The sequence below is a fragment of the Cryptomeria japonica genome, chromosome 11, assembly GCF_030272615.1.
Source record: "Cryptomeria japonica chromosome 11, Sugi_1.0, whole genome shotgun sequence".
In the NCBI taxonomy this organism is placed as follows: domain Eukaryota; kingdom Viridiplantae; phylum Streptophyta; class Pinopsida; order Cupressales; family Cupressaceae; genus Cryptomeria; species Cryptomeria japonica.
This window is the reverse complement of record NC_081415.1, coordinates 119,848,543-119,871,936: the sequence shown is the minus strand read 5'-3', so window position 1 is coordinate 119,871,936 and position 23,394 is coordinate 119,848,543. Positions and strand designations below refer to the sequence as shown.

General features: G+C 36.4%; 1 protein-coding gene across 1 annotated transcript; it reads right to left on the bottom strand.

Annotated features, from left to right (window-relative positions):
* Positions 1–21,811: 21,811 nt before the first annotated feature.
* On the bottom strand, positions 21,812–22,748 carry LOC131041099 (uncharacterized). Its single transcript, XM_057974078.2, has one exon. The coding sequence runs from the start codon at positions 22,500–22,502 to the stop codon at positions 22,059–22,061; it is 444 nt and encodes a 147-aa protein (XP_057830061.2). The 5' UTR covers positions 22,503–22,748; the 3' UTR covers positions 21,812–22,058.
* Between the last annotated feature and the right edge of the window lie 646 nt (positions 22,749–23,394).

Sequence of the window (23,394 nt, the reverse complement as noted above, 5' to 3'; positions counted from 1 at the left end):
TTCCCGTTCTACTGTTCTATGGCTTCCTGAGTTCTGGTTCTCAACATTATGATCTACTGCCGGAAGCCTATCCTAAACTATGCCAATCAGGTTCTGTAGAGCTACCAAGATGTCTCGGTTTGGGTCAACTGATCGTTCGGGAGGAGCTTCTGGGTTCACTTCCGGAAACGATTCCTCCCTAATGACCTCTTCGTGTGCCATGCGTTCACGCCTAGGGCCTCTACCACGTTTGTGAGTTTGTCGCGTAGTTGGAGGCATCCTTTTTAAGAAATAAAATAAAATGAAATAAATAAATATTTTAGCTAATTTAATAATAAATATAATAAAAATAAATACAATTTAATTAATTAAATAATTATAGTGGAACGTAATGGAGTAAGGTTCCTAGTGTTGGTAACCTTTCTCTGATACCAAAATGTCATGCCCAAACTTTTGGGCACAAACAAAATAATTTTTTTTTTTTTAAATACTTAACCTAGTACGACTAACTTAATAAAATAATGCAAAACTAGTTTAGTCTTAACTATGTTTTGAGTGAATCAACACAACTAAATTAATCTGGTGATAAAATTATCTAAGTTATCAGCAAGCTAATATTTCTCCAAAAGAGTTATCACTAATCTTTCATTAATAAATAATTAGACTCCCTTAGCAATTAATCTCAAACTTAATATATAATCTCTAAAATTAATTGTCTAATAATCTCTTATAGTTCTTTAATTACCTAGGGTCTAAATAAATGGACCTAGTGATTAAATTTAACAACCCTATTAAATAAAATCTCCATAAATTAAAATACCTTATAATTTAAAATTTAAATGGGACACTTGACCCTACAAATATCGTTATATTTTTCCCAAGGGTCTATTCTACCCAAGAATTTTTAAATCTTCTTTTTTGAATGCTTCAACATTCATTAAATAATTAAAAGAGCATTAATTAATTTTACAACTAACTAATTTGATTTCAAACAAATATAGAAGTTAAATTACTTATATATATATTTACCTATGAATATATATATGTTTATAAATATATTCTAAAGAGAAAGGGGGGAAAGTTTTTATTTTATTTTATTATTTTACCCCTTTTTTTTTTTTTTTAAATCCTACAAAGTCACATGTTACCTAAACTTTTCTTTATCACACCCACACACACATATCTTATTTAAAAATCTAAATATGTTTGCCCAAACCCGAAATTAGGGTTAGAGCATGTGTGTAAAAATAAACATTCATACTTTTCTTTTTGTGTGTGTATGTTTCTTTTTGTGTTGTGAGTGTGTGTGTGCCGGTGCGGATGTAGCGGCCCGAGCTCTAACCCTTGGCAGAGCCAAAGAGTGAAATGGTGGAGAGAGCCGAGTGGCCAAAGGAGATGGCGGCTAAAATTGGAGAATGACCGTGAAAAAAAAAGAGTGATTGGCAGCGGCGGGGGTTTCCCCTGGGCGCCACTGTGCTTACCCACAGTGCGGCCGAGCACCGTCCACTGTGGATAAACACAGTGGCGGGCTGGGAGCCACCACCACTGTGGTTACCCACAGTGGGGGACCCGGTGCCATCCACTATGAGTAATCACAATGAAGGCATGACAGCAACGTCCCTTGTGCTCACAGGGGTTCGGCCTTCACCGAACATGATGATATTATTTTTTTTTATTATATTTTTTTTTGTGTATTTTTTTTTATAATATGTTTTCTCATTTTATATATATATATATATATATATATATATATATTATAACATGCAGAAAACTAATAAATGGTTTGCAGCATAAAATGGAGTTAATATACTTTGTTAGTTTGTCAATAAATAGACTTTAAATTTTGTCCATATTTTTTTATTTACAAAACTCAAAACTAATTATCTCCTTAGCTTACTAGACCTAGTTTAGAGGAAATAAGATAACTATATGGTTTATTTGTTTCAAGCATTCTGTAACTAATAATGCATTCTAACAGCCATCTCCAAATATAATCCTTTTTGGTAAACAAAATAAAACTAAAACTAAATGCTAATTTTTTCTTTTGATAAAATAAGCTACTACAATACGATTTATTTTCTGCATTAAATGAAAAAATATAAATGACAGATTTATTTTCATTACAGCAACATAAATAAACATAAATGAATATGTAGAAGCAATATTAATTTATTTGCAAAATAAACATAAATGCAACAACATCATTTTTTTTTTTTAAACATGAAGATTTAAATACAAGCTAATACATTTCATCTTTCTTTTTGCAAAACTATCCAAAGTAGGAAAAATATATTTCTTTACCAAATGTAAATACAAAGTAAATAAGAATACAAATGGGTTTGAAAACCCAACAAATATTTCCCTTCCATAGAAATATGAATAAAATAATACATTTCTTTTCTTTTGGAAATTAAATACAGCCATAGCTCTCTTCTTTTTTATACAAGCTACAATATTAAATACATTTTTTTCTTTTAAACTTTTCTGCAACACAAAACAGCAACAAAGCTCTTCCTCTTTTTTTTTCCATCCTAAGCAACTTGCAATAAAAATGCAACTTGACCATGGAGAGCTCACCTCCCAGCCTAGGCTTACTAGAAGCCACCCCCGAGCTTGGAGAACCAAGCACTAGACGGGTTACAAACAAACAAACAACACAACAACAAAGACAAACACTCAACAAGCATCTTCTCATCCCAAGCTACACTTTCACCACATCTTGTGATGATCTTTCCACGGGTGGAAGTGGACCAAGTACCATTGGGGAGATTGCAAGCCAAATTACAACTCAAGCCACCTCATGGCAATACAAAATACAACAAAAGATACATCTCCACACCTTATGCCCCCCCAAAGGCACAAAAGCCATATTTTCTCCCCTTATGACCCCCAAATGCATACACAAGGTTATGCAGCAAGGGTCACAAAGGACACCCTCGAGATCACTCTCCTTAAGGAGAGCCTCTCACCCAAGGCTGTCATACTTCTTCCACCCCAAGACCATCCTACTCTCCCAAGAGTAGGAGGTCTTGGACACTCCCAAAACAAGAACACATAAACAAGAACATAGAAATGAAAACTTACATTTTTCTCCTACAACAAATTACATATACACATCTCTTTCAACAAGCATTTCTTTCTTTCAAAAAACAACATAAACAACATAAACAAAAGGAAATAAAACCAACCTTATTATTCCAATAGGTATGTTAGAATTAGTTGGGGATGAGTTTCCCAAATCCACACAAACTTTCCACCAACCCTTCACCAAAATTCTATCCTAAAACTAATTTTCAAAACCATGCATAATCTCCAACCATGGAGAGTGGGTGATTACTCACTAAGTCCCTAATCCTTGCCTAAGAAGGCCTCTCACACACTCCCCAACCCCTTGGGTGAGGCGAAAGTTCCCATTGGTTGCTCTTCCCAACCTCTTACATATTACTAAAACTGGAAAGGGAAAAGGTGAGAGAGAATGGGGAAGAGAGTTTGACATCAAAAGGGAAGGTTGTCTATCCTAGGAGGAACCTTCTAAGTTGAATTTTCGCTCACCTTGGGAAAACCACTTTTTGAGGTGACTAAACAGTCACATGGGAGTAGTCACATGTTTCAAAATACCCCTAACCCATAGGTATACCCTTTGGACCTTTGGAAAAGCCCTAAAACTGACCCTAGGAGTCCATTTGACCCCTTAGAAACCCAACTGAAGTTAACCTACGGGTCAAACCTGAGTTGACCACTCCCAAGACTCCCTACCCAAGGCAAATTTGGGATCACACTCATGTGTTTGAATGGCTTTGGTAGAAACAAAACTCCCACCAAGAGACAAGTCAAAATCAATGACACTAATCCTCACATGTGTCAAGTGACACAATAAAATACAATATAAAAATAACACATGGAATTAGTCTCTTGTAGGATTACACATATACATAAAAATCAATTTTAACACTCATACATCATTCACTTCACAAATAAAATACATTACAAACAAGGTGTTGTCTCTCCAAATAGACAACCCCTGGCTTAACAAACGTACATTGGTCTAGGTTTGGTTCTCCATATAAATTCTATGGTCACATGGATAATTTTCCTATGCATCTCAATTAACACATTAGTAATTCCAAATAATTACAATTATACATAATTAAATACATGGATTTCATTGCACATCAAACACTCATACATTTGGCAACAATAATTCAATATCTCATTCATTCAAATTCGATTCCACATAAGCAATTAACATAATTCTCAAAATTGAACTATTCATAAAATAAGCATCATTTTCTATCATCAAAATGAAGTCCTGAAATTCCAACAATGACATTCACCATTTCAAAGTAATTCTATTCCAGTAACATATAAAGTTTCATAATCATCATGCATAAAATAAAGCATCAATATACGTCGATGTGATCCAAATCATGAAATCATATAGGTTCTAAATCCATAAAGCATAAAATAAAGCATCCATAATAGTCTCAATATGCAAATAACTGAAAATGTCAAACTGAGTCGGGGTAGGGCCTCACAAACCTAAATGTAGAAATAAGCACCAACTTTTAAAGTTTGAGGTGGTCTATTTTCATGTTAAAAGATTTAGAGTATATTTGTAGAGATGTTGCATTCATTAATTTTGCTTTATATTTAGTTTTAGCACTTATTTACAACTAATAAAAACACCTAAAGGTGCTATCAAGTGGTTGAGTAGAATTAATATTTATAGCCATCTAAGCTAAGTAATGTATTTTTAGATTTTTCAATTCTTCAAATGTATTCTATGTGATGTTTGTTCAATAAGACTATAGATATTTTTGTCTATCAACCATATGATAATACTTTTAGGTTTTGTTTCTAGTATTTAAAAATTTCATAAATGTTTTAATTTAAGAGAATTTTGATGATTTAATGAAAAAGTAAGCAACTTGAAAGGTTTTTTAATTTTTAAACATTGATGATTATCAAAATACTAAACAATGACACAATAAGTATTGTAGCATCCTAAATTATAACCTTGTACAATTTACACCACTTTTTGTGCCCCTACCTTAGTGTGTCCCATTTTAGCTCTGATCCAAGCCCATTCTCAACCTTTTTACCTTGAAACTAATGTCATTTATCCACATGGTCGTTTGAACTCTAGCTTGAGCTATGTGCACCTCATCCTCAACCTATTCACCATTTTTTGGGTGGCCAAGGATGTTTGGGGCGCCCTTGTCCTAGACAATGACATTTAGGATGTCCTTGTCCCATACAAGGGTGTCTAGGACAAGGAGTATGGAACATCCTTGTCCCCTAAAACTGGGCCCAAATTAAAATATCCTGATGTTTTCCCACCAGCCGGTTCCTGATCACAAAGCCTCAATTTGACCATTGGAGATCGGCCTATTTGGTAAAATACCTTGAGAATCCTATCTAAGAGCATTCTTTCAATTCATTTTGACATCCACGAATATCCATTCACAAGCACTATCATCCACAAGCATCTTCAAGCATCAAGGCTATATTTCATCCCACCATATTCCTCAAGAATTCTTCAAGATCTAGACATCATGGAGCAACAAATTACATCAAATTTCATGCAATCATATGTTCATGTTTGATTTCCTTTATGTCTTATCATGTCATGTCATGTTATTGCATCAACACTTGTGATCACATTCAAAGAGCATCGCATCCTCAACCTTCATCAACTACAACAAATCTAAGGCATAACATTTAGCATTTTACTTCAATATTTTAATTCAATTCAAGGGTTAATTCCAAACCTAAGGTTTGACCTAGACAAACCCCTATCCCCAACACAAATTATATTCTCTTGTTTGTAGGGGATAGTTTTAGAAGTTGTAATCATAGAATTAGATAGAGTAGATAGAGACGGTCAGATCCATCTTTTGCAGGAGTGAAAAGTGGAGGAAAAGGTCGCCCCACACACCTATGTTCAACAAATTTTGGATGAATCTTTAGGAGGATATTCAGGGCTGCATTATGATCTCAAAAAGATAACTTTCGTATACATTCGATATTTTGAGGACAGGGTCACTCAAAGCATCCTTGTTCTACACTTGCAAACTTAAATTAGATTCCAAACACAAGTTCCACTCTGCTGTCTGATTCTAGATCTATGTTTATGGCTACATATCACATCTGAAACTTCTTGTTCATGTTAAATTATGTCAATTTCACACCTTTAGCCCTAGGTCTAGCATTTAATTTACATCTTTACATTGCTAATTTCAACTCAAACAAAGGGATAAACATAGATCAATAAACATTCCTTCTTTGGAGGTGAATCTATTGATCTCATCTCCTTTAATGTAATTGAGTCGTGAAAATATGTTTATTCCCTGTTTACATAGCTAAACTAATGAATAGCCTATTTTTACACCATTACATTTATTAACCATAAGAAGGCCTAATTTATAATTTATTTTCAAGACACTTTATATTTTTAAAAATAATAGTATATTTTTTTGAAGTACATAATCTAGTAAGTCATGTTTAAATGTATTATTCTCGGAAATGAAAAGATGCCATATACTTATATTTTTTGTATTGTACATATATTACTAAATGCATTAAGTTCAATGTTTAGTGTTTGTTGTTATCTAAATATGTTTTTATACAATTGCAACGAGTTGTATACAATACAAACAATTGGTATGTAAAAGTTGACCAAGATATTCAAATAAACTAAAAAAGCATATACTATATTAATATGAAAATCATGACTATACCTTATAGGAGATCAGATTAGAAATTACATTATAGTTAATTTTGTGAACATCATTATATTATTAATATCTTTACAAATAAAATTAAATGAACACAATTAACAAAATTAATATTGCAATACATGAGTTGATGCAAAGGCTTGAATGTAATACATAGAAATCGGTAATTTGGCATCAAGACATCCTAAGCACTATCAAGAGAACAATGATTACAATGCATGAATTCATGCAATTAATAAAATTAGTAATTTGGCATCAAGGCATCATGAACAATATAGGGACGACATTGAAAAATTCCTAAGATTGTATTCACCTCTTAAATGAAAATACATGATGTGTGAATCTTTAACTAAGTAACCTTCCTAATTACATTTTTTTGACGTCGACGCTACCATGGTAGATCTTATTTTCTATTAGCATAGAAAAACATGTGAAAATGTGCTTCTATTGAAATAAATGCATATAATCATTCAAAATATAGCTTATAATTGCAATACATCTTAGATGAATAATGATTATACTATTAAAAAATTGTTTGCACCTTTTTATGTTGTTGCGCATGCCAAGAATCTTTAGGTCATCGAATTTTTTATATATTGTTCAAAAATGTTTAATATTTCTTGATGCACAGTAAATATTGCTAATCTATCAACACTTACATTTCTATAATATAATATTTCAATTATATATCTAACATTTAACTACAGACTAATATTTTAATTTATTATTTAAATAATTATTAATTTAAAATATGAATAATATTTTAAATTTAACATTTAACATTTTTCTTAAACAAAGGAAGAAACCAAATTATTCATGCATGCCAAAGGATTGTAGCTCAATTAGCTGAGCACAATTGGTGACGTATTAAAAATAAAAAAACAAAAAAAAACCAAAGTTCAAACCCCTAGAGGTGCATCAAGCCAATTTCAAAATCTACGTAACTTTGAAGGATGAGATCCCCCTAAACATGGTTGCTTAGCTCAATGATAACTTCTAGTTTAGATGTATGCTTACTCATATTGTTGTATTGCATTATATAAAGGAAGAGATGTTTTGATTAATTAAAAAAGCAGGTTTTCAGGACCCGAAACCTTTAACATAAGTTTTAAGATAAGACACCAAAAAGATCAGAGCTTAAGAGCCGCATACAAAAAGACTGGCAAAAAGCCAGTGAACAGAAAGGATAGCAAAACAAACAACAACAAAGAAACTAAGAAGGCGCTACACATAAATTTTCTTCAACAAGTTCTCCACATTTGTCACCAGCTCGTCGTAAGAATCCCCGACAGCTTTAAGGTCTTCCAGATCCTTGTTAAGTTTTTTGTCCTTCTTTTTGCCTCTGGTGCGAGTTATGGGGCCTTGAGCTTCCCCTATTCCTTCTGTTTCCAGGTCAATGTCCAGGATTTCCTTTTCATCATCCAGTTTACTGATGCGAGTGTTGGTGTTGTTGGCTGAAATCTTTAGGATACTAAGGCTCTATTCAGCAATGTTCTTTAGGCATTCCTCAATTTTACCAATTTTGCTAACAGTTTCCATGAGGGTGTGGTCGTTAGTGTCAGCAAGATTCTTTCTTTCCAGCAAATCCTTCTCAATTTTTTCAAACCTGGGGTTGAAAGCATCTCTTATGTCTTCAACTTTGGCGATAGTACTTTTCAGGTCCTCTATGAAGTTGGCCATGGTCTTCCCTTCCCCTGTATTGATGGTTTCTGGGATCAAGATTCTGTTACAGTTTTTTATTTTCATCCACAACTTTCTTGTAACCATTGATGAGCCACTCCATAGTTTCCATGAAACCTTGCAAACCCTTGGGGGGAGGGTTAGAGGGGGGTCAACTTTTCCAGGGGTTGCCTTTTCCTCTTTAGGGGTGTGCTGGATGGTTGTGTCAACAACCCTAAGAACCTCTTCCATGGTCTCCTTTTCCAGATTCTGATCATCTTCCAGGGCCCTTACCTACTTGTGGGCTTCTGGTTCCTTATTAGTCTCCTCTTTCTTCTTGTGCATTTTCCTTTCCTGGGTGTGAGCTTTAGTCTTCTTCTTCAGCCGCCCTTGGGGGTGCTCCTCCTTAGAGTCATCCGAAGTCTCCTCTTCCGAAGAAATGCTAATCAAGGGTCTACCTTTAGGATTTTTGCCCTTAGAGGATGAGGGTATATTTTTGATGTGTTTCCTCTTCTTCCCACTTTCATAGTCTAAGACATCTATGATGTCCTCAGGATCAGTTGAAGGGTCACTTTCAGACTCCTCTTCCTCTGAGAAGGCAGGGTTAGACCCCTCATCCTCAAAATCCACAGAGGGTTGCATCCAAGCAATTTGGTTGGCCTTAAGATGGTCATAGATTAGTACCATAAGGCCTTGGTGTATGGTCGTATCACCCCGTGGGTTCTCTTTATAGGCCTTGAGGGACACATTCATTGAACAGAGGAGAAAATAAGGGAAGTTAACCTTATCATTGTGCCTAAAGTGATTCAATAGAACAAAGTGATAACCATAAATTTTAGTGAACCTACCATCTAGAGTGATGTATCGCATTAAAACAAAGAGGACTTCCCACCAGGGTTTGGCAAAAGCCCTCTGTGGGTGGTAGGTTTTTCTCAACTTTACTAGTCATTTCTTCTCTTTCTCAGTGACCAGGTATCTTTCAATATCTTCCCTACTGACTTTCCTATCTCTGTAGAAGTTGCACCCTTCTCTTGTGAGGCCCATAGCTTGAGCAATTAAATCTATAGTTTGGTCTCCCATTTTCAGCATGCCCTTTTTCCAATTTTTACAGAAAAAACTGGTGATCATACCATCGCGACCATGGAGTCTCTCCATGAATTTTGAGAAGCCACCCTTCTGCAGAATACCCCAAACCTCCTCCTTCTGTTTCCATTCTTTACAACTACTTGGTTCATATTGCCTCCTGTTACCACCCATGTTGTCGTTGTTCAACACCAAATTTTGAAACTTGCAGAGCAGATTAGCCAGTGAGCTTTTTAGAACTATCAAATTCACCTAGAAAGCGTGGGAACTTATGGCATTGCTAATATAATAAATGAGTCTCTCATTATTATAATGACTCGAAGTACTCAAGTTAGTTCTTTTCATAATTATCCTGTCCATCAAGTATCTTAGGAATACTTCTATAACGATCATAGCAAATGATTTGCCTGACATCTTCGGGGAGTCCTTGTTCTCCCGTCCACATGGTAATTGCTTCCTTGTTAACCGTCGCAGTGGCAGCCCAGTCAGTAGAGACATTGGCCTCCCGGTAAATGTGGGATATGTAGATTTTTTTAAAGGTGCTAATAAGGTCTCTAGCAGAGATGATGATGTTGTTGATCTACCAAGAAGGTTTTGAGACCCCCTTAAGACAATTTATAATATTTTTTGAGTCCCCTTCAATCCATAGGTGGGGACAAATCCATTTTTTTGCTAGGAGGATACCTTGGAGAGAAGCCATCGCTTCGGCTTTATGATTAGTTTGAATTCCAATAGGGACAACAACCATTTCCTTACACATTCCTTTGTCATCTCTTAGAACAACTCCACAACCTGAAGGACCCAGGTTACCTTTGGTAGCACCATCAAAATTAACTTTGAACCAACCATGAGGGGGGGTGTGCCATTTAACTTCAAGCCTTTTGTTATGAGTGAGGTTTGGACTGTCGGTACTCTTCATATTCCACACCTTTAAAATATTTGCTTCCAGTGTATTGTTCGAAAAACAAGGACCCTCAATGATCTCTATATTTTCCTGAATCGCCCATTGGATTTTCTGGAACACAATATCCTGATTGAGGAAAATATCCCTGAAGATTCGATTATTTCTTTCTTTCCATAGTCCCCATAGGATGTGAGGAAACGAGAGCTACCACAAAGATCTCAAAAAAGAATTAGTCCATTTTATGTTCCAGGAGGAGAATAGATCTGTGATGGTGTTGGGAAACACCTAGGCAATGCTAAAACTATTGAGAAATCTTTCTGATATTGAGGTTGAGAAGGGGTAGTGAATGGCAAGGTGGTCCACAAACTCTTCTTCATGAAGGCATAGAGCACATCTATTAGGGATAAAAAAGCCTCTGCATTTTAGGTTGTCAAGGGTCAAGATTTTATTATGGAGGACGGTCCAAAAGAAGAAATTGATCTTGGGGGTTAGGCCTCTAATCCAAACTTTAGACCAGAAGGGATTACCTAAAGGATCAGGGGACAGAACACAATACATAGAGGAAACAGTAAGTATACCTTTGGGATCATGTTTCCAGATCAAGGAGTCAACCTCTTTGTTCAACCAAACTACAGACAAATGGATCTTGAGCTTAGAGAGGCTTGGGTGGATGCTTTCAATATTCTGCCATTCATTACCAGTCCAGTGTTCAGCAACTAAGGAGCCAAAAGATCTTATACAAGAGGGAGTATATGGGGCCCATTCACTGATTTCTACCAAAAGTTTATCAAAAAGTCAGGGATCCTCCCACAATTTAACTTTCCTACCATTTCTAACTTTCCAAATCACACCTTTAGCTATACTTTATTTACATTTCGAGGCATAATTCCATATGTGGGAGCCATTAATACTAATATCCAAATTGATAAAAGAAGAAAGGGAAGAGGACTGAAGAGAGTACTTACTTCGCCAAATTTTACACCTTTCAGTATCAAGATGAAACATTCTCCAGACTTGTTTGGATAGAAGAGCTTCATTTAGGGTTCGGATCCTCCTCAGGCCCAGACCACCATGGCTCTTCGGTTTGCATACCTGGTCCCAAGCCACCAAGGACATTATTTTCTTGTCCTCAACCCCAGACCAAAGGAATCTTCTTTGGATTTTCTCGATAGCATGAACATACTTAACTGGAATTCTGAAAAGGCTAAGAGCATATATCAGAATACTTAGAAGAGAAGCTTTTAGAAGTTGGAGCTTTCCAGCTTGACTTAGGAGGGCTCCTTTCCATCCAGCTAACTTTTTCTAGAATTTGTCCACTAGAGAACCCCAGAAGGAGTCAAGAGGAGAAGTGCCCATAGGGAGACCAAGGTAGTTTGCAGGAAGATCAGCAATCCTACACTCCAAGATTCTACTGATTCTCTATTGTCTTCTCTCCGGGGTATTGATGAAAAAAACTTCACTTTTAGTCCAATTGATAAGCTGACCCGAAGCAAAGGCAAACTTACAAAGAGTACTCTTCAAAGTTTTAGCTTCAAAAATACTAGATTCCCCCATGATAATAGTATCATCAACAAATTTTTGATGAGAACAAACAAGATCTGCTGAGGAGGGGTGGAGACCCTTAAAGGAGCCTTGCAAATCCAAATTTTCCATACTCCTTCCAAAACATTCTGCCATAATAATGAAGAGGATGGGGGAAATAGGATCCCCTCGCCTAAGACCTCTAAAGGCTTGGAAAATAGGAGAAGGTGAACCATTGATAATAACAACAAAAGAAGCAGAGGTGATAAGCTGGGTGATGAGATCCAAAACTCTGGGTGAGAAACCAAAAGACACTAGAACCTTCAAGAGGAAAGACTAGTCAACCCTATAATAGGGTTTGGAGAGATCAAGCTTAAGGATGAGACCCTGCTTCTTAGCTTTAACAAGAGAGTGGATGTTCTCATGGACACTAATAATAGAGTCAAGAATTTGACGACCAGGGACAAAACCATTTTGCTGGTGATTAATAAAAGTGGGAAGGACATAAAGCAATTTGGAAGTAAGAACTTTAGAGATAATATTATAAAAGGAATTGCAAAGACTGATAGGTCTAAATTTGTCCATCGAATCAGCGCCTTGAGATTTGGGAATGAGAGCCAGAAATGTGCCATTGATTTCTTTCAAAAGTTTCCTACTCCATTGGTAACATCTTTCCCGACAATGTCCTAGAAATCTTGAAAAAAGAACATTGGAAGACCATCTAAACCTGGCGCTTTGTTACCATCAAAGGAGAAGACAACATTTTTTATTTCTTGATTAGAAGGAATGGAAGAAAGGGAAGCATTCTTATGATCATCAATGAGACAAGGGATGTTAAGAAGAAAAGAAGATTGAGCTTCAACATCCAATCTATTATCCCTCATTAGCAATTCTGAAGAAAACCTTTTAGCTTCCTTTCTAATTTCCTCCTCCTTGATAATCTCCCCTTTATCGACCATGAGTTTGGTTACCCTGTTAACTGCTTGATGCTTGATAGTCGACATGTGGAAGAATCTTGTGTTCCTATCTCCTTCCTTAAGCCAGATGCATCTTGATCTCTGCTTCCAAAAGGATTCCTCTTTGGCAATGATATCATGATATTTTTTGAGAGTCTCATTTTCATCAGCAATGGATACAATTCTGAAACCATCTTTCTGGATTTGAGTTTGTATTTCTTTGAGGTCTTCTTGGACTTTACTTTTGGCCTCAAAAATGTTCCCAAAGCTGGATTTATTCCAGATTCTTATGTTGTCCTTAACACTCTTAAGCTTCTCAACAACTCTATACATGGCACTTCCCTCAACTTGAATGCTCCACCATTTCTGGATATTACTTTTGATGTCTGGGTGGAGGGTCCACATTTTTTCAAATATAAAGGGGAAGTTTCTCCTTCTGTTGATGAAGTCAGCAATAAAGGTGATGGGAAAATGATCCGAACCAACCCGTATGTGGGTCGACAGAGAACCAAAATAATGACTAAACCAATCATCGGAAATGAGGGTCCTATCAAGACGAACTTGGATAAGATCAGTACCAGTTCTCCTGTTAGTCTAAGTATAATTACAACCCTGTATTTTCAAGTCATTGAGGACCTAAGAGTTAATGAAATCCATAAGGGCCAACCTGCTTTCTAGCTGAGGGGGGCCTTCCTCCATATTTTTCCTCCTCTCTCAAAGGAGTATTGAAGTCTCCCATAACTAGCCAGCTAAGATTCCTGAAGTTGTCCCTAGCTTGAATAAGTTTTTTCTAGAAGGAATTTCTAGCCTTCAAGGTGCTGGGAGCATAAATGTTGGTGAGAACCCATGAAGTACCATCTTTTAGGTGCTCCAATTTGATACAAGAGAAATTGTTGTCCTGAATGATAACATGCCCTTTGACAGAATTAAGATTCCAAATGGTAGCTATACCTCCTAAAGCACCTTCAGAACTGCCACCACTGACATTTCTGTTTTTGAAAAACTTCAATAATTCAACTTTTTCTTTACTCATTTTGGTTTCTTGAATTAGAAATATATCAGTTTTACTATCCCTTATCATGTTCCTGATAATGTCATGCTTAGGGGGGTTATTAAGTCCCCTAATATTCCAAGAAATAATCTTCATAGTTACTTACCAATACCTAACTCCTTAAGAGTCTTTTGGGTTCCATCTACAATGTTCTTGTTGGCCTCCTTGTTTCTGACTGTGTGATTAGAGGGACGACCTGGGGAGGAAGAGGTATATCCAGCGTCCACTTGAGCTATTCTGCTAGATTTCCTTAGAAGAGAAGTCGAGGGAGTAGTTCCTTTCTTATTCCTTTGCTTTAGTATTTTCCACTCAGCGTCTATCTCAAGAGTCGCTACCGGGTTGCTTAGGATTTTGGAAATTTCTTCTTCATTTCCCCATTTAGGGGTTCTGGAAGCATTTGAATCATTTATATCATTGTTCGCTGATTTTGAACTCCAGTCTGAGTCCGAGAGGTTCAAGCCCAAAATTGAACATTTTTGGGCTTCTTGAATTTCAAGACTAGGCATGAGCAGAGAGGACTCAGTCTTTTCTTCTTGGGAGGAAGGGATTTCTCCTTCCTCTGGTTGATCATTTTTCTCTTGCAGTTCATTTCCTTCACAAGTATCAGCCACCACTTCAACTATATCATTTGGGTATTCAGTCTAATCTTTCTACTCCCCTGTTTGAGAAGTAATCAGAAAGTTGACAATGGTTGAATCATTTCTCAGAGCTTCCTGGGTTGTAGGACTGGAGATAGAGACTAAGGGCACTTCCTTCTTCTCCCCCAATGGATTAAAACGATTTGAGTTTTCTTCTTTACTTTTTGAGTTTTTAACTTGCCATACCATTTTTTCTGGTGCCCTTTGGTTCTCAGAATGGGGCTTAGGCTGCCTGGATTCTGCCTTGGGTTTGATGGGACAGGACTTCGCCCAATGCCCTACTTTTTTACAATGGAAGCAGGCAAAGGGAATAGATTCATATTCAATATGTTGCTTCCATGTTCCCAGCTTTGATACTAAATCTATTTGTTCTGACATATCTGCATCATGGGCTATCCCTATGCAAAACCTATCATGAGCGAGTCTCCTTTTTGAAGCTGTTACTGGGTCTATAGCAAGCAGTTCACCAAAAGAGTTTGCAATTGTAGAGAAGATACTTTCTGCCCAATATTCCAGAGGCAAGCCTGGCAGCTTAACCCAAACTGGAACTTGTGTCAAGAGAGAGTCATTCATATTCATATTCAGTTGCCATTTACGAAGAACCAAGGTTGTCTTACCTACCAACCAGGGACTTCTACAAAGAATCATGCGTTTATCTTCTTCGCAAGAGAAAGAAAAGGACAGAAGGCCTTTGGGTAAGGCCGAAATTTCAACATTACCCTTAAGGGCCCATTTTTCGTTTGACATAGGCCCTAACAACTTCAATGTTAGGACGCAGTCCCATAAATTTGCCTACCAAGGAGTTCGACATACTATTTATATTATGATCCAAAACCAGATTAGGGATAGAGATAGTGAACTTACCTCCCGAAGGATCAGATATATTCTTGACAAGAGGAAAAGAGGATTTACTAGTTGGTCTAGTTCCAAAGAGGGAAGACCATTTTTTTTATTCTTTTCTGCTCTCCCCGGAACCGTCACGTGGGATGGGCCCCCCGTTGGTCCCTTCCACCAAGGGCCCAAAGGAACCCATTGTCTTCTCTGGCAGAGTACCACCAGTCTACTAAATAGCAATAGCTTCCGAATAGTCTAGAGGCTTATCCTTCTTTCCTATGGGACCAACTACAATCTAGCCGCTCCCATCATTGGAACTAAAGTTCCCGCCTTGCAGAGAATTTGAATTTTGAATTCCCCCATTGCCACTTACTGCTCCTTCCCCCATTGCTGCTTCGAAAAAGGGTTTCAGTACTACATAAAGGAAGAGATGTTGACATCTATGCAATCTTATATTTTCAATTGAAAAAATTCATATTTGTAATATATTTTAAGATTTTTATTGTTTGAATAACAATTTTTACAAGAACAAGAATGTCACAAACCTAAGCATTGTGCTGCACAAGACAAGGAGACCAAGGGAAGAGGTTTGAAAGAGACAATATAGTTATTTCATCAATTGAAACATTCCTTGATGTTGGCTTCTGAATAACACCCAGGAACAACAAAATAGAGATGGAGCGCACACGAGGAGCTGGGGTGGCTAGGGTTGTGGGTGATACAGTAGGGGAGGAGGATGACGGTGACCCGAATGGTGAGTAGGATTTTGAGGGCTTCTTCCCTTTCCTAATGTCATCCCTTTTCCCCTCTCTGCTATGTTCCCTAGCAAATTGGATGGTGGTTTCTATCTGAAGCTTGCGTTGAGAGGGTTTGGGGGCAAAGGTTTTTGTCCACCGTGCTTTGCCTATCGTCGGCCTGAGATCACTTCCCTTGCCTGAATCCTTTGATTGTTTGGTGGAGTGTGGTGGTGATGGCTCCCAGTGGCAATATTGTCTCGAGGGTGGATCTTTGGCCCTTCTATTTCCTTTGGTTGTGGTCATTGTTGATGCCCTCTTCGAGTTTGGTTGCAGCTTCAGGGGTTCCCTACCGTGTTGTGTCCCAGGCTGGTCTCGATGTAGGGGAGGCCCCTTTCTGTTCTTTTTCTCTCTTCCTTGATGAGGTTATGACTTCTTTTTTTAGGGGCTTTAGGGGATTTTTCCCATTGTTTCTCTTTTCTCTATTAAGGAGGAGATGTTCTTTCTGGAGCCATGGCTCAAGGTCCTAAGGGTGGGAGTGATCTATCTATTTTTTGTGCCCTCAATTTTTGTTGAAGATCTGGAGGAGATGTTCTTCCTAGAGCCATGGCTCAAGGTCCTAAGGGTGGGAGTGATCTATCTATTTTTTGTGCCCTCAATTTTTGTTGAAGATCTGTTGAAGATTTTTGTGTCCTCTACAGTCTAGTCATGCCTTTGTTTGCAAAATCTATTGGTATGCCCTCTCCATGCAACCTGGGTTTTCTCCCGCTTGCCTTATTGAGGTGGCCCTTCCTTCTTCGAAGGTGGAAAAGGATGGTGTGGGAGACAACTTCTCTCCTATAGAGGTGGAGTTGAGTTCTTCTATGGAGGTTGGGTGGTGTTGGCGAGCGGTTGGTGTTGTCATTCTTCTAGACTGTTGGAGTTCTAGAGGAGATCTTTCTCCTGGCTCTTCAGGTTATGGGAGCCTGTCAAAACCCATTTTTGAGATCCTTAGATTTAAGGTGGTTGGGTATGTGCTATGTTTCTCTCTTCCTCCTCTAATCCCTATTGAGGTGGTGATTGTGGAGAGATTTCAATTTCCTACCATATTCTTGTTCCTCCTGGTTGAGGGAACAAATAAAAACCCTTCTCTGTTTGTTATTTTTGCTAACCGAGTGTTAGCTGCCAGTTTTAAAGGGCACACCTTGGTTTCTTATTGTACTTGTTTTTTATTAAGGGGTGTTGGGCTTGGGAGCCTATTTAAAACCCTCTTCTGTGGTTGTGGGTGCCAGTCAAAACCCTCAGAGTCTTGTTTCTTTGTTGAGGTCCAACCCGATTTGTAATGTTCTCTGTTGTCATGTGGCTGGCGTTTCAATAGAGGTTGGCTATATGTATTCATTGTATATATTTTGATCATTTATTTCTTGATAGGGTATGGATGCTGGTTTATCTAGGGGGTTTCGATTTCCCTTAAAACCTGTTGTACGGGGTTTCGGGTCCCCTCAAAACCTACTTTTGCTTGAATCAAAAATAATTTTTACAAGAACTTATAAGAGGTTGTCTCTTTATATTAAAGAAAGACAATTGATGGATGGATGGGATTTCCCTAAACATGGTTGCTTGGCCCAATGATAACTTCTAGTTTAGATGCATTCTTACTCATATTGTCGTATTTCACTACATAAAGGAATAGATGCTGACATCAATGTAATCTTATTTTTTCAATAAAAAAATTAAATGTTTGTAATATATTTTAAGGTTATTTTAATTATTTGAATAACAATATTTACAAGAACTTATAAGAGGTTGGCTCTTTATAATAAGGAAAGACAATTGATGGATGTTGTTGGAAAAGAAAGGTAGAGCCAAGACAATAATGTAGATCCTATTGCAAACTACCACAAGGAGTTTGCAAAGCTTCTAATTTAAAAGATAACATTTATACAAGTAGAAGTATATAAGGGACACATATTGCTAGTATGATATTTGTATAGACAAAGATATAATGTAATAGAGTGTGAGTAGATGTGTGATAAGATAATAGATAGGTAAAAATAATATATGTAATGTGATATAAGGAAGAATGTGTAGGAGGATGTATACAATAGCAAGATAGATGGTACAAATATGTGCATGAATGATGAACCATGATGTGTGTGTGTGTGTATGTGCGTATGCGTGCACACATGCGTGTGTGAAGTTCTATCCATTATATGAATTATGGTCTTATGACAGTTAGTTTTCTATCCATTTCACTTTATTAAGCAGCTAATGCACAATCTAAACTACCTCTTTACGCCTCTCACAAAAATGAATCCATAGTATAAATACATGTAAGAATTACTCAGGGCTCACTACTTCAATTTGTGTTCCCTTATTTTTTTACTAGCACTAGTTTCGTTGTCAAGACCCTAGTTAGGTTGTGTAGAGTAAAGCAAGGATAAATAAAAAATTTGAAATTTAAATCAGATGAGAGACCTAGGAGAAAAGAAGGAAATTTTCGTATAGTTTGAAACACTATCTTCGGGTTTATGCACAAAGGGGATGTAGAATGGAAGTGGGGGGTGAGGGAGGAGGGGGGCAAGAGGGGGGGTTCTCTGAAAGAGATCCTTGAAAGGATGAGACCGATAGAAAGAATATATCAATTAGCTACCTTGGGTGGAGATAAAGAGTAATGTAATACCAAATCAAAAAAAATCATGGCCAAAGGATCTATAAGAAGAAATCAAACTAAATAAAGGATATACGAGCTTTAAAAAAAAAAGGATATACGAAGAAATCCAAAGAAATTAAAGAACAAATGAATTAAAAAATAGAGTTAACATGGGAGTCCTAAATGTTGAGGAGAGAAGATTGAGACAAAACATTGAAAGGGAACTAGACATGGATCACCTTCAAAACCCTCATAGAATGAGCCCACAAAAACCCATTTATTAAAACAACTTGAAAACCTAGATCTATAACACATCTCAAACTTCGAAAATACCTTCAATCTTTTCCTACAAATCTATAGATTGAATTGTACATAAGATCCACTCATATCAAGGGGCAACAACCAATAATCCTCTTACAATCGAACAACTAGATTCTTATGCCAAATGAAAATAAAATTCATAACAATAATAACGTTATTTCTACATAATCATCATGAGAAAAAATAAACATGAAACAAATATCTAGAATCCACAATATAAAAGAATAAAAAATATACATGACAAGATAACACTATATGTACCCTAGGAAAACCCTCTCAAGGAAAAAACCCAACCTCCAAAAGCACTTGCACATTCACTGTATTATCACGAGGAACAAGAATATAATAAATTATCCATTCAAGCTTCTAAAGCATCAAGCACCCTAGTTGCAAGCCTCCATGTAAGCAAGAAAATAAGAACCATGTAGCTAAAGATCTCAATCCATTCTTCCACATAGGCAACCTATAAGGGATACTCAATCCAACCTTAACCAACAAGCCAAAGGTTGCAAAAGCCAACCTCAACAACAACTCATGTTTTTTATATAAGAAAAGCATTGCACAAAACCGTTGTGTGGTATTACATAAACTATGTGCCTCAAAACCATGAGCTCACTAAACCATAACCTCCAAATTAAATATTTTATACTAATTTTTTTAATATTAAATATTTTACCAATCTAATACCTCCATTAAATATTTATCCCAATATCTTGTATATTATATAAGTGTCCCTAAGAATATGTAACTAATGTAATGCATGCATCCCTAGGATGCTCCATAAATAAATATTTATTTTTATATTATTATCATTATTAATATTATTATGCAAGGTTTATAACATGTCTTTCCAAATAAGTCCAGTTCACTTAATCCACCTCTATTGAGCAATGGATTTATTCCCTAATAGCTAGAGATATTATGGGGCTCAAAGACAATTCAATTTCTTGAGGTGTTATATTTTTAGCTCTAAGAGAAACTCACATTGGGTTTCCATTTCTTATGTTAGAGAGATATCAGCTAGGATGGGTGTACTATCAGATAGGGTTGTGGGGAGGTCTTGAAACATTATCTATCCTTGGGTGGTAAGGATTTTGGCCAAGTTTAGATTGATGAAGAATTTACTATCTATTGAGTTGTGTTTCCATGTTCTAAGTGGTAGTTGAACCAAGCATACCAATAAGAAGCATATGACTATTGTTCTTGCCAATAATAGGATCATGGACATGCAAATCATTCTCACATGAGATCTAGGCATCAAAATCAATGTTGGAGAGTCTCGATTTTTTTGTTCTACTTGTGATACTTTGTTTTCATTCATATTATAATTTCCTTGTAATACCCAATTAACTTGAGAAAGGTGGAATTACATCCACTCCCAACGGTTCTCTATATGGAATCCTTATGAATAGAAATCAAGTGAAATCCAACAATATTGTTTTAGAAAATGAAGGTTGAACTAAACACAATAATTATTCAAATCTTCCCCTTTATCAATCATATGTCGCTAGATCCAAGAGTGATGTTAGCATTACTATTATGTGAGTTTTGTATGAAAAGAAAGTCCTTAGAGATGACTTTGAGAGCAAAGACTATCTATCCTTTCTCTTGTTAATTGCAATTCTTGGAATAGTAAAACACCACTCCCAACGGTTCTCTATATGGAATCCTTATGAATAGAAATCAAGTGAAATCCAACAATATTGTTTTAGAAAATGAAGGTTGAACTAAACACAGTAATTATTCAAATCTTCCCCTTTATCAATCATATGTCACTATATCCAAGATGAAATCCAAGAGTGATGTTAGCATTACTATTATGTGAGTTCTGTATGAAAAGAAAGTCCTTAGAGATGATTTTGAGAGCAAAGACTATCTATCCTTTCTCTTGTTAATTCCAATTCTTGGAATAGTAAAACATTATTCTTTTGCATATGGTATTTGTCTAGATTTGTATTTTCCTTTCAAGAGGGATAATCTCTTAACATTCTATGACATAAGAAAACACTTCATTGTTAGGTAGGGATCAATTTGGGTATCCCTTCATTCAAGGTGAGAAATTGACTATTGAATTTGAATAGTTTTTCATTAGGATAGAGTTGTGATGCCTCAATTGAAGAGTGATTGTTGTCTAATGGATGGACTATAAAGAGATGGTCAGTGTTTGGAGGTATCAACTTAACAATTATGATTGGAATTAGAGAGTGATCCTTATTAAAGGTAGGGAAAGGAAGTGGGAATATGAAGTTTTGGTTATTTTCTTTTAAAAATCATCCTCCAAAATCTATTCGTTGTTACATTACAAACTAAATAATTGTATAAATTAGAGTTTTATTGAAAATAGACTAAGAGAAAAATGACAAAAGAATTAAGAGTGAAAGGTTGGAATTAAAGTTGTTAGAAAGATTATCTAAAACTACTACATATTTGAAAAGAACAAAGATCACACTAATCCACATTATAAATAAAAAATATTTCAAACTCTATAAGAAATTGTATTATACTTAAGGAGATTCTCAAAATAAAAAGTACAAAATGGTGGAACTTGTCTTAAATGCCCTGAAGAAAACAAGCATAAGCAAAAGTGAATATCAATTTTATGAGATTTCCACAAACCATTAGGTTATCTCTTAATTGCTTCCTGATTGATGTTACAAAAATAAACACACAATCAAATCCAGAAACAATTAAAAGATAAAAAGAACAGTCTATGTCATTAGCTCAGATCAGACAATTTTTAAGGATGACATCTGCATTGTCAATTTCCAATCAGAACTTAAACAGCCTGTATTTCTTTTATAAATTAGCACATATTAACTAGGAATGTTTCAAGATGACACCTGCATTGGCAAATTCCAGTCAGGAATTAAATACCCTGCATTCTGCTGCTATATTAGCACATATTAACAATTCAATCAGGAACTAAGCACTCTGTATTCTTCTGATATATCAGCAATTCAACTATATTCCATGGAAAAAAAAATTACAATCAGAAAGTCTGGATCCCAATCAAGGATTTGGGAGTATTGCATTGGCTCTCTTGATATTAGACCTTCTTTTGGCATAGACATACAATCCCCCACCTGCAAAAACAACACCCAAAAGGACAGATAACCCAATACCAGCTTTAGCACCTTGGCTGATACCATTCCCATGACTTTTAATGCCCTCCAATGCAACTGACGAGTCACTTCCTGCGGCATAGAGTTGATGTGGGTGTGAAGAAAACTGAGGTGGAGATGGCATATCAGGGCTGAAGAATTTCACAGCATCTGGTGAGAGTTCTGATGGCATTTCATGGGACAGCATCCCATGCTGCTCCTCCTGCATCACCATGGGAGAAGATGCTGGCTCCTGCAATGTTGCACCTTCACTCTGCAGCAAATTCAGAAACAGCATTGAAAGAAGTGCATAGCAAAACTTGAGTCCAGTAGCTACTCTGTTGTTCTTCATGGTTATGGCTGCTCACACACCTTGAATTGAACTCTACTCACACACCTTCAATTGACTCTACCCACATAAACCACTAAAAGCAAGATGTTTGATCTGATTTTTTCAAACAGGAGGGGCAAAAATTTATTAAGGAAATAAATAATGGTTAGTGGTCCAACACAGTGCAACCTATTACAACATTCTCTTCCACAACTAAATGATGACCTCTGTCTGCAACATTCCAACCCTCCAGTCATTCTGATTTTAACTCTGAAGGCAGTGCTGATTTATAATGTTTCGCTTATGCTTAGACTTGAAGATTCATGAGACATTTTTATGAATGTGATAAAGGCTAATGAATAGAAAGGAATAGGTGCATTAGTGGGTATCAACTAATCCTTATTTTAGGGTTTTTGAAGCTTATCCAGGTTACAATCAATGTCTATAGCACGCCCAGGCACAGGCATGGGAAATAGCTTCAGTAGCAATCATACAGAAAAAACCACCTTGCCCTTTACCTGCTTCAGAAAGTACAAAGATAAATTATTGGAGCCCCAATAAGAAAGTTGGGTTCAGCCTCTGATTGGCACCTGGAATGGAGTGAAAAATACTTTTACAGGTTCCGGCATGTGGATGGGTGGACTGAACCAAATCTTTACAACTACTCCACCATGATTTTTGATGAAAAAGGTTATATATTAAAGTGCTTAGTTAAGTGTACAGTCATAATTTTAATGGGAGGCCTATAAAATAAGGTTTCAAAGTCAATTTTATAAAATGTTACAGGGTTTTAAAATCGAGAAACAGTTATATACAAGGAGGAGAATTTGGTTCTATTAGACAAACAGCTGTCAAGCTATCAGTTCAATAGAAATTAAAAGAAATCACTACAATTAAGCAGCAATGGCAATTG

What these genes read in the sequence shown, in the direction of transcription:
- LOC131041099 (XM_057974078.2), bottom strand. Translation starts at nt 22,502, where the DNA reads ATGAAGAACAACAGAGTAGCTACTGGACTCAAGTTTTGCTATGCACTT.